The sequence below is a fragment of the Gracilinanus agilis genome, chromosome 4, assembly GCF_016433145.1.
Source record: "Gracilinanus agilis isolate LMUSP501 chromosome 4, AgileGrace, whole genome shotgun sequence".
NCBI classification, from domain to species: Eukaryota; Metazoa; Chordata; class Mammalia; order Didelphimorphia; family Didelphidae; genus Gracilinanus; species Gracilinanus agilis.
Window position 1 is genome coordinate 208,572,899 of NC_058133.1, and position 11,947 is coordinate 208,584,845.

The 11,947-nt window shown below is 46.2% G+C and overlaps 1 protein-coding gene across 1 annotated transcript in view; it reads right to left on the bottom strand.

The window, feature by feature from the left end:
* The window catches only part of ITGB4 (integrin subunit beta 4), a 58,830-nt gene extending 48,644 nt beyond the window's left edge, over positions 1–10,186 (bottom strand). Inside the window, exons 1-4 of the mRNA XM_044671672.1 lie at positions 10,138–10,186; positions 3,781–3,863; positions 3,070–3,152; positions 1,540–1,641 (exon numbers count right to left, since the gene is read on the bottom strand). Of these exons, the coding sequence (XP_044527607.1) occupies positions 1,540–1,641; positions 3,070–3,152; positions 3,781–3,853 (258 nt within the window). The 5' untranslated portion in view covers positions 3,854–3,863; positions 10,138–10,186. The remainder of the gene's footprint in view (positions 1–1,539; positions 1,642–3,069; positions 3,153–3,780; positions 3,864–10,137) is intronic.
* Between the last annotated feature and the right edge of the window lie 1,761 nt (positions 10,187–11,947).

The following is an 11,947-nucleotide window of genomic DNA, read 5'->3' on the forward strand; positions in this document are numbered from 1 at the left end:
CTGCCAGATCCTGTGTGATCCTGATTGGTGCTCCTTGATATTTGAATTGTTTCTTTCTGGCTTCTTGTAAGATTCTTTCCTTTGCTTGGAAACTCTTGAATATGGCAGTTATATTTCTGGGTGTTTTCTTTTCTTGATCGAATGTCGCAGGTGTTCTATGAATCCTTTCAATGTCTATATTGCCCTCTTGTTGTAGGACTTCAGGGCAATTTTGCTGAATAATTTCTTTTAGTACGGAGTCCAGGTTTCTATTAATTTCTGGTTTTTCTGGAAGACCAATTATTCTCAAATTGTCTCTTCTAGACCGGTTTTCTTGGTCTGTCACTCTCTCATTGAGATATTTCATGTTTCCTTCTATTTTTTCAGTCTTTTGACTTTGTTTTATTTGTTCTTGTTGTCTTGAGAGATCATTAGCTTCTAATTGCTCAATTCTGGCCTTTAGGGATTGGTTTTCAGCTATAATCTTTTGGTTTTCGGCTATAATCTTCTGGTATTCCTTTTCAATCTGGTCATTTCTGGTGTTCAATTTGCTTATCAGTTCATTTGGTTTCTGAGCCTCACTTTCCATTTGCAAGATTCTACCTTTTAAACTGTTATTTTCTTGCCAGATCTCTTCCATTTTCCTCAAAATCTCAGTTTTGAATTCTTCCATAGCTTGTGAGGAGTTTTCCTTATTTGAGGAGGGTCCAGATGCTTGTTTGTTCTCCTCCTCTGTTTGCTCGGTTGTCTGGATTTTCTCTGTGTAAAAGCTGTCGAGTGTTAAAGACTTCTTTTTCTTGTTGTTAATCTTTCTCTTCTGAACTTCCTGAGACTGGGTAGCCATCGTTAGCCCAGCAGCTTCTCAGGTTTATCCTCGTGCTCAGGGTCTGTCTGCGGTCAAGCCCCCTGGTGGACCCCCTTGCTTGATCCTCTGCTGGAGGTTTCTTTACAAGTCTCAGGGCGCTGCTTCCACAGTCGTATACCCGCCTACGCTGGTTCCCCACTCAGGGTTTCAGAGATTTAGCTCGTGGCTGTGTCTGCCTCCACCCATGCCTCCGCGGAGCCTGAGCTCTGAGCCCGCCTGAGCTCTGTTCCCGCGCTCTGTGCCCTAAGCCCGCGCTCGGATTTCGGGTGCGTTCTTTGGCTTTTTGGAGTCCCAAATCTTGCTGCTCTCAGGAACAGGCCCCAGAGCTGCCAATGACTCGATGGGTGCCCCAAACTTGCTCTATTTCTTTTTAACTGGCTTCAGCGCTACAGGTGTTGTGTGTGGAGGGGGTGGGGGTGGGGTGGTTGCTCAGCCTGCGATTTAGTGAGAGCTGTTTCACCCCTTTATAGCATGGAAATGCCTCGATTCCATGTACCTTCCACGCGGTGCCCTGTTGTGGGGTTCCTCAGTTCGTCTGGACTTGTTTTTATGTCCCCTTGAGGAGTTTTGTGTGTTTTGGTCGGGAGAGGTTAAGAGCTGCTTCTTACTCTGCCGCCATCTTAACCCGGAACCCCCACATGACTTTACTTTAACAGCCATGCTTCACCCTGACCCCTCTTTTCCCTGGCTCTCACCTGTGTAATCTGGAAACTGCTTTCCTTGAACATCATGCTTCCCGCCTCACAGCCCAAGGCCAGCAGCTCCTCCCTAGTGTTGCAGCGACGGTCCTTGAATGTCTAGCCAATATAAGAATGGAAAAAGAGAGCATAGTTCTCAGTGCCTCTTGCAGCCATCACCTGTTTCTCTATGCATGTACCTCGTCTGAGCTTATAGTTAATAATCTCCCCTAAGAAAGATGACATGAATCATGTAACCATAGAAAAATTCTTTAAAATAAATTAATTAAAAAAATCTCCCCAAAGAGCTAGAACTAGACTCAGACAACCAAGGCTTTGTACCAGGGCACCTGAGTCCAGAGCAAGGGGGCATACATCCCACGATTCAGGCCTTTTGTAAACCCTAAGCCCAGACCTCTCACATAGGAAGCATTGTTATCTTTACTCTCCCAGCCCATGATTAGTCTTTGCTCTTCTGTAGTCTAAATTATGGCTTCCCTTTCTTTTTTTTCGGGGGGGGGGAGGTCCTAGGATACCAGGCCCAGTCTGGGACACTTGAGGAAGATTTTCATTTTCATTTTTTCATTTTATTTATTTATTTATTAAAACCCTTACCTTCCATCTTGGAGTCAATACTGTGTATTGGCTCCAAGGCAGAAGAATGGTAAGGGCTAGGCAATGGGGGTCAAGTGACTTGCCCAGGGTCACACAGCTGGGAAGTGTCTCTGAGGCCAGATTTGAACCTAGGACCTCCTATCTCTAGGACTGGCTCTCAATCCACTGAGCTACCCAGCTGCCCCCAGATTTTCATTTTTATGAGAATTCACATTTCACAAGATTTCCCAGGGGTGAGGGAAATAACTGCTGCTGCACCTCCTTCCACTGTCTCACTTCACCTGATAACTCCCATCTTCAGGTTCCTCCTAGCCATTGGAGAAGAGGGGTACCCAGCAGGATGGGCCAGAATCTGGCTCTGGAGCAAATCTACCTGACTGGAGAAGACTGAACTCTGTAACTAAACCACAATGAAGGTGAAGCCTGGATTAATGAGGGACCCTGGGGCCTTTTTTGTCCTGAAGGTGGGCACTTACTTGCCTTTGGCTCACCCAACACCCTTTTCTGGAAGCATTTTTGCCCAGTAGTGGCACTGGGATATCTCAGAGCCTCTTTCTCCTCTTCTGGGTGACATACTAGGGGGTCTCTTCTCCCACAAGACCTTGTTTGTTAAAGAGATCTCTTCTAGGATCTTCTCTACTACTTTCTCTTCTCTGCTTATCACTGGTACCAGAATATAGTTATGGATCTGCTTCCTCTGCTTACTTACTCCCTTCATGCAATGCAATATATGCATATAGTCTTTCCTATTCCCAGATTCTGTCCTGAATGCCACAATCCTACAGGGTAAGTCTGGATCTGGCCACAGGCTTGTACGAAGGGATGTGTGTGAGAGCTGGGCTCCTGCCACAGATTTGAGAAAGGCACATCCATCTCTGCAGGTCACCATATTGGGAAGGTCCTGGTGGGGAGGTTCAGGGGGTGGGTCCTCACCTCATCAGTGCAGTAGGCGCAGTCCTTGTCTATACGGATGCACTCAGTACAGCTCTTCACCAGGGTCTTCTTGCAACGATTAGCTAGATGGGGAAAAGAAGTCAAAGACAGGGTTGGTGTCAGGCCTGAGCTAGAGAAGCCCCTGGGTCACACTGTCATGGAAGAAGGGGAGCAAGTTGAGTGGTTCATGTTTTGGTTGACATCTTAAGCTTGATTGTTGGTGTTTGCTGGGTGTTCTTTTCTTGCTCATGTAATGGGGCCTCTAGCTGATGACGTGGTGCTTAGAGATACTTGGGAAGGGGGCAATTATTGTGAACACGATCTGTCCCTTCCCCCTCCTCTGAACTCCCAGAGCACTTTGCTGCTTCCTCCATGTACTTATCACAATCGATCCTCCCTTATCTTGATTTGTAGACACATCTTCCTTACTAGATTTTAAACTTCCTGAGAGGAGGTGTCTTATTCATTTTCTTACTTCTCCTGTGCCTAATTGTATATAGGAGGTGTTCAATAAATGTTTGTTGGATGGATGGAAAAATGAATGAATGAAAAGTCGCTTAAATTGTGTGATTTGTTAATTAAATGAATTAAAAGTGGTTTAATGGTGGGCCATCTGGTCAGGACCATATGAGTGAGCCCATACATGATTAAGGGGGAAAAGATCCAACCAGGGTCCTCTGGGGTATAGCAGGGAAGGGTCCCCTGACTTGCCTATGCTTCCTTGGAAGCTGACCCAGAGTACTGCCCAGAACAGCAGAACAGCCCATGCCCCTGGCCAGGGCATCCTCTTCCTTCTGAAAAACAAAAACAAAAACAAAACCAGAGCATTCATTCCATATGCCTGTGTCATAAGCCCCTTATGGCATGGGGTGGAGAGTGATGCCAATCCTTGGGATTTTTTTGAGGTCCCTGTTTTCAGAGAGACCCATCTCTGGACATGTAGAACTGTTATCTCCCATGCCCAGGTATGTTTTTCCTGTTGTGACATATGGGTGTGATCTCTCCTTAGTTTCTACTGAACCAGAGCTTGGTCTGGGAGACAGTGGGCGGAGGCTGGAATATCTCAGGGATGAGTACCATTCTAGTTGGTGGCACAAGCAGTGGACCTTACCCAGTGGACCCCCAGGCTTGTGCTATCTGCTATTCAGTGTGAATAGTAGTTCCAGGAGGGTTTTGCTTAAGAGTTTCCTCATGAAATTCAAAGGTCAGGGTAGAGAGGCAAAGAAGAGAAGGTTATTCTTTGGGTACTATCATGAACTGGATGGTTGGCATAGCCTAGTAGGGTGAAATCTGGAGTCTGCTTCATGCCTATGTGCTGGCCTCCAGGTGGAGAGTGGAAGCCTGAGAAGATCTTAGAAAGAAAGACAGACAGAGGGATAGAGAGAGATAGAGAGACAGAGACAGAGATTTTCCCTACTCATATAGAAACATCAGCTCTTTGAACAGCATCTGCTTCCAATGGTCATCCCCATTTTGGGCTAGCCCCTTGGGGTAACTCTTACTCTTCCATTTTGAAGATTTACCTAGGGGTAGCTAGTTGGCTCAGTGGATAGAGAGGCAGACCTGGAAATAGGAAGTCCTGGGTTCAAATGTGGTTTCAGACATTTCCTAGCTGTGTGACTCTGAGCAAGTCACTTAACCCCATTTGCTAACCCTTTTTGCTCTTCTGCCTTGGAACCAATACACCGTATTGATTCCAAGACAGAAGGTAAAGGTTTTAAAAATATTTCTTTACCTTAAGACATTCAGGGAACTACTGTTTCCTATTTATTTGCTTAAAATACCATAGGAAATTCTTTGTAGAGGTTGGGGATTATGAATATGGAGCCCTATGTATACCTTTAGAGTCAACTAATATGTTAGTTCGTATTACTAAACTACTTCCCCTTCATTTCCTTTTTATTCTTTGTTATGAGTAATGACTTGAAGGGGAGGGGTGGGGGGAGAGATATATTTGGAAATAATAGTGGTGGAATTCAAAGAAAAAATTTTTTTTGATTTGAAAAAAGAAAAAACAAAACGGGAAAAGCAAATCAGGGAAACCCAGGATGATAGGGATCCAGTGGAAAGGTAGGTGAGATGGTCTCTTTGAGACCATTTTACATATGAAGGAACCTGGGCATGAACCACCTAGGCCAGTAGAGTTAAAAGGGGAAAAAAAATCAGAGACCCATTTTCCTAGAACCCCTCTTCATATCCAGAATATAATCTTTGACCCCAAATCATTCCTTCCATCTCTCTCTTGACCTCTTGGAGGATAGATCTCCAAGTACAGTTGAGTTATAGTCCCTGCTGTGTTTAGTATGATGAGCATGGAATGAATAGGGCTCACAAGGTACCCAAGAAGGCAGGGTGGGACACTGCCCCTATTGCCACACTAAGTGTTCTTTACACCATCAAATAGTCTGCTGTGCTCTTATGACCCCATCTCCCTCAAGTGTTTTTCCCCCGAAGTGAAAGAATTCCTAGTTACAGCTCTAGTCTGTGGGGTTGAGGTCTTACATGTATAGGATGTAGGACAGGAAGGGAACTGAGAAATTCTCTGGTCTGATTTCTTCAGAATAATAACAACAATTTATATTGCCCTTTCTAGCTAGAAAAGTGCTTTAAATAGATTTTAATTATTATTTAAATCCTTAACTTCCGTCTTAGAATCAGTACTGTGTGTTGGTTCCAAAGCAGAAGACCAGTAAGGGCTAGGCAGTGGGGTTAAGTGACTTGCCTAAGGTCACACAGCTAGGAAGTGTCTGAGGTCAAATTTGAACTCCGGACTTCTTATCTCTAAACCTGACTCTCAATCCACAGAGCCACCTAACTGCCCCAGATGATTCCATTTTAGAAAGAAGATGACCAAATCTCAGAGGTATGAATTGATTATTTGTCCAAGGTCACCAGCAGAAGTAAGGAGCTTTCTAATTCAGTGGGAGAATTCCCTTGAGAGAGCTCTGGAGCAGGGCCCAGGATGGTGTGTATGCTGTGTGCCTGAGGGGTCATGGAAGAGGGGTTCAGCTGAGGGCTTGGATCCAAGGGGAATGCTCCCTTCAACTCCTGCCAGTCCTGGGGTTCCAAAGGTCATGAAGGCTGCAATGACTACGTCGGTATGATATCCAATCTAGAGGCAGAACAAACTCCACAAGGCTGGAGACTAGGAAGCAGAAAGAAACCCTTGCCTCAGGGTGGGAAGGGAGCAAATAGTTATAGTATGGGGTAGTCCCCTAGCCAGTCAGGGTGTGGACTGGGTGAAATGGCTTCCTAGAAGCCTTGAGATTGGTGAACCGCCACACCCATACCCACCCTGATTTACAATAAAACCCTGGGGTGGCATTACTCAAGGATCACAGGATGTCAGAGCTGGAAGGGACCTTAGGGCTCTTCTAATTTGGCTTCTTTAACGGCAACAATAATAATGTCTGACACTGAGAGGAGTGCTTTTTAAAGAGGGAAAAACATTTTATCTTTTGAAAAACAGACTTTCAAAATGGTAAAATATTTTGCGCAAGGCGCCCAGCCAGTCAGACTCAGAATCAGGACTTTCCACCCCAAGACCATTTCCCTTATGTCATAAATTTTCACGATAACCCCTTACAAATGTACTGCTCTTCGTAGGCTGGAGAGTTTTAATGGCCATCATCTCATTTGATCTTTGCAACAAACCCTGTGAGGTAGGCAGGGCTGGTCTTATTTTTTTATTATTTTAAATTTTATTTAAAAATTTTTTCCATACTTAATGTTCTCTCCTTCCTCTCTTCTCTCCCTCCTCGTAGAGCTGACAAGCATTCCACTGGGTTATATGTGTATTATCACTTGATACCTATTTCCATATTATTCATTTTTGAAATAGAGTGATTTTTTAAAACCAAAATCCCAAATCCTATACCCATATAAACAAGTGATGAATCATATGTTTTCTTCTGGATTTCCGCTCAGGGCTGGTCTTATTAAAGGTTCACTTTCCAGACACAACCCTTGGGTCAGAGAGTTCCCCCCCCTCCCCCTCCATATATGAAGGAGCTGGGTAAATTTTATTTTTTATTTTTAAAAACTCTTATCTTTCATATTAGACTCAATACTGTGTATTGGTCCCAAGGTAGAAGAGTGGTAAGGGCTGGGCAATGGGGGTTAAGTGACTTGCCCAGGGTCACACAACTAGGAAATGTCTGAGGCCAGCTTTGAACCCAGGATCTCCTGTCACTAGGTTTGGCTCTCAATCCACTGAGCTACCCAGATGCCTCCAGGTGGGTAAATTTTAGAGATCTTCTCCACCTAGGGAGATCCTGGGAAATGAGTTTTAGGTGGAATTACTTTCCAAAGTGGGACAACAGAGATGAGAACCTTGATCTCCAGACTGCTTCTTCTCACTATCACATATATAGAACATTCAAACACACATATAAATACAGCATACAAACATATGCCTACAGTCAGACATACATCTTTCTTCAGAGGACGCATGTGCTGGCTCTGCATGTATATGTGTTAAGGGCTGAAGTTCCTGAGCTTAGAGAGGGTCCTTAGAGGTGGGCCTCTTTTTATTTTTTCTTTCTTTCTCTTTTTTTTAAACCTTTACTGACTGTCTTAGTATCTTCTATGAGAGAAGAGAGCCAAAGGCTAAGCAATCAGTGTTAAATGACTTGCCCAGGGTCACACAGTCTGAGGCCACATTTGAGCTAGACCTGGTGCTTTATCCACTGTGCTACCTAACTGCCCCTTGGACTATTTTTTAAAAAATTTAACCTCTTATCTTCTGTCTTAGAATTTATACTAAGTAATGGTTCCAAGGCAGAAGAGTGGTAAGTGACTCGCCCAGGTTTATACAACTTGGAAGTGTCTGAGGTCAAATTTGAACCCAGGACCATCTCTAGGCCTGGCTTTCAATCCATTAAGCCATCCAGCTGCTCCTGAGGTCTCTTGACAATTTCATCTGCTCCTACCCTCATTCTTCACTACTGCCCTCCCCACTGTACCCTCTATGAAAAGTTGTTCTGTAGTGCTCTACCTTAGAGGGTCTGAGTCCAGGTGGGTGGTCTGGTTGCCATCCTCATAGCCCTAGTACTGCTACCCCAGCTGGAAGTCTAAATCTGCCTCTGGGACTCCTTGGCCATGGCGCTCTTGGCTCTGTATGCTCAGGAAATGGAGTTTAACAAAAAAGAATGACTAAGGAGATGGACCTTCCATCTTCCCTCATTTTCATTTGTGGAGGTTCTTCATGGATCCCCAGATTCCTCCGTTCTTTATTCTAGGCTATCCAGAGTTCATGGACTGAGGTTAGGAACTTCCTCATGTTAACCCAAGTCCTCTCTCTATACTACTCTCTAGAACCCTTAAAGACACCCAAACATTATATCCAGCCCTGCCTAGACATAATAACAACCAAATAGGGCAGAAATGGAGCTGGAAAGAGGAGAAACAGTCTTTGCCCGGAGGGACTGTGGCGAGGTTCAGATCTGTATGGATCAGGGACAGATGCACCCACATAACCCCCCAGAGCATCCTCTTCACCACAGAAGGGCCTTTGGGAAAGGTTGAAGGTTCCCAGAGGGGTGGGAGTGGATGTTGCTATGGTAACGATCAGTTGGACCAGAGCTAGAGGGATGCTGAGGGCAGGGGCATTAATCTTGGAAAGCTTCACAAAGTGGGTGAGTCTGGAGCAGACTTTGAAAAAAGGGTGTGTGTGTGTGTGTGTGTGTGTGTGTGTGTGTGTGTGTGGTTTAGCAGAGTGGAAAAAAGGGTCAGGGGACACATACCAACTGTAGTTCAGAATAGGAGCACTCCTCCAACTGCTACCACCCCTTGGGCTTGTCCCTTATAGGGCCAGTTGGGTTGGGTAACTGTTTCTCGGAGTGCTAGTTGGCATAGTGGATAGAGTGTGAGCTATGGAGGGAATCAGGAAGACCTGAGTTCAAATCTATTCTAGTTGTATGATCCTGGGCAAGTCACTTAACCCTTGTGTGCCTAAGTTTCCTCATCTGTAGAATAAGCTGGAGAAGGAAATGGCAAATCATTCTAGTATCTCTGCCAAGAAAACCCCAAAAAGGGGTCATAAAAAATGACTGAAACGATTAAACAACAAAAACTGCTTCCCATTCTTTTGTTGACACCCTCCTGGGACACACAGACACAGACACAGGCACAGACACAAACATACCTAAAGGAGAACAGTTCCTAATAGCCACTGCACCCTGTGCATGTAATGCCTAAGCTCCTCAATGTTTCCCTTCCAAATAAGCCAACTACATACACCTCTCCCTCCTTTCCTCTTCACCACCTCAGGGAAGCAATATGGGAAAATGGATAGAGTGTTAGACCTGGAATCAGGAAGACCTGGGTTCAAATTCCACTTTTGACGTTTATTAGCTGTATGCCAATAGTTAACCTTTTTAAAACTCGGTTTCCTCATCCATAAAATGGGATTAATAGTGCCCAGAGGACCTACCTCATAGGGCTGTTGTAAGGGTCATAGAATAAATGCAAGCACTTGGCAAACTTGAATCTTCAGTGGAACCAAGAAGTTGGGGGCCAAGCCTTTTCCTCCCAGTTCCCTCCCCACCACCTATCCTGTGAGCTCACAGCCTCCTTGAATGTCCAGGTCGGTTTAATTCTAGGAGCCCTCCCCTATTCCCCCACTACTTCCTGAGGAAAGCCATTGCTCCACTGGCAGGGCTAACCTTAAGGTGCCAGGACCACTAAGTACAGGGCGTTGGCAAATGCCAACCTCCATGGAAGGGGAGGAGAGGGAACAAAAGACCCTGTCACGAACCTCCCAACCCCCAGCGGAGGGGAAAAGCTGTTGGGGAGCTGCTCTACTCTTCTCTGGGGGGGGTGTTGGGATGGGGGTGGTAGTAATTAACAGAGTAGGCGGCTAATTAAATCCACCCACCCACCTTGCATGCATGCCTGGACTCCCAGGCAAAGTTCCTGCAGCAACTCTTCTGGAAGCAGCTGCTGCCAAGCCCTGTTGCCCCTCAGCCTCCCTGGTGCCCCTTCCCACCCCAGTCCTTTCTCCTCCTCCCCTGCCTCAGTGTCCAGCTTCTAAGAGAAGTGGGGCAGAAGTGGGCAGGCTTGACATACCTTTTGCTGGGGTCTCGCGCCTTCTGCTCTTCCTCTTCCCTGGCTATTGGGAGCTGTTCTCCTATGTGTGAGTATGTGTGTGTGAGAGTGTGTGAGCGTGAGTGTTAAAGAGAGAGAGCGAGACACTGTCAGAGAGGGAGGGAGGGAAGGAGCAAAGAAAGGAAGAAGGGAACAGAGAGACACGGGGTGGGCAGAGGAGAGGCAGCTTTATCCGGCTCAGGTAGGAGGGCGCTGGTGAGTCACTCCGCTAGCATTCCTGGGCAATGCACACCTGTTCAGGCAAGAGCTGGGCTCAACTGTCTCCTCCAGGCTGGCCCCCCTTCCCTCCAGGAAAAGGCTTGGTGTTCCAGCGGGGCATCACCCCGCCCGCCTGTCTGCCCGCCCTGTGGGCACTGGGAGGCAAGCAGGGAGGTGGGAGCGGGACTGCTCAAAGGGGCGGGGGAGTGGAAACAGCTTCTAGCCTCAGCTCCCTCCTGAATAGAGAGGAGGAGGAGGAGGAGGAGGAGGAGGAGGATGGGGAGGAAGAAAGAATGTTTTGCTTTTAGAACAGAAGAGGAGGAGTCAGCCTTCCCTCTCCGACCCTTTCCACCAGTTTGGGGGACTCGCACAGCAGAAGCTTCCCTGTTAAACTCTTACCTCTCTCAGCTCGGATACCCGGGTTGCTCTAACTTGCTGCCAACTTTTGAAAAACGCGTTTGCTTGCCCACTGTCCCTCTGGCTCCTCCTCACAGCCCTTGGGGCTCTTCCTCCCAAGATCTCCAAGGCTGGTGCCCAGGAGAATCAAACGTCTCTTAAAACTAGGCTCCCCACTTCTCCGCTCTGAACTGCCACGAGAAGGTGACCCAAATTGTTCCGACCTCACTTGCTGTGGGAGAGGGATGCCCACCACCGTGCCCCTTCCCCATCTTGTCAGTCTGCTAAGGGGACTTTGATTTTTCAAGTCTGGGACAAAGTCAGAGAGGTTGGGTTCTTCCATGGAGACCTTGGGCAGTGTAGAAAGCATACTAGAGGAACCGGCTAGGTGGCTCAGAGGCGGGACGTCCTGGGTTCAAATGTGAACTCAGACACTTCCTAGCTGTATGATCCTGGGTAAGTCACTTGATCTCCGTTGCCTTGCCCTTACTGCTCTTCTGCCTTGGAACCAATACACAGTACTGATTCTAAGACGGATTCTAAGGGAAAGGGTTTCTTTTTTAATTTTTATCGCCATGCAAAACACACTTCCATAGAGTAAACTCATACATAACCAAAACCCCAAAATAAAAGAAGGTACACTGGAGTAAGAAGGCAAAGCACCTTTCTTATGAAGCCCTTGGACAGATCATAATCTTTGACTCAGTTCCTTCATCTATAAAATGGGCCAATACCTCCTTTGCCTACCTCCTTAGAACTCTCTGTTTGTGGGGATCAAACGAAATGGCGTATCTCTGGGCTGTTGCAACTTGGAGACAGTCTTCTAACCTCTTTTCTACTTTCCTCCACATATACTATGAATGGAACAAGCTAGATAGATACTGTCTTTTGCAAATACTTCGTGATTTCCTGCCTCCTTGCCTTTGCTAATAATAATCATCCCTATGCATGCAATATCTTACTCTTCTTGCTTGTTGAATTTCCATCTCTTCCTCAAAAGCCAATTCAAACATGACCTTTCCAAGGAGCTTTTGAACCCCCACCCCCACCGGCTTTTTGGAATTGGTGTTTCCTCCCTGGACCAGATCTAGCATATTGTACCTGTCTTGTACTTAGATAATATTTTGTTTTATAGTTTTCTGTGCAGGTGTCATTTCCTATATGAAGCATCCTAAGC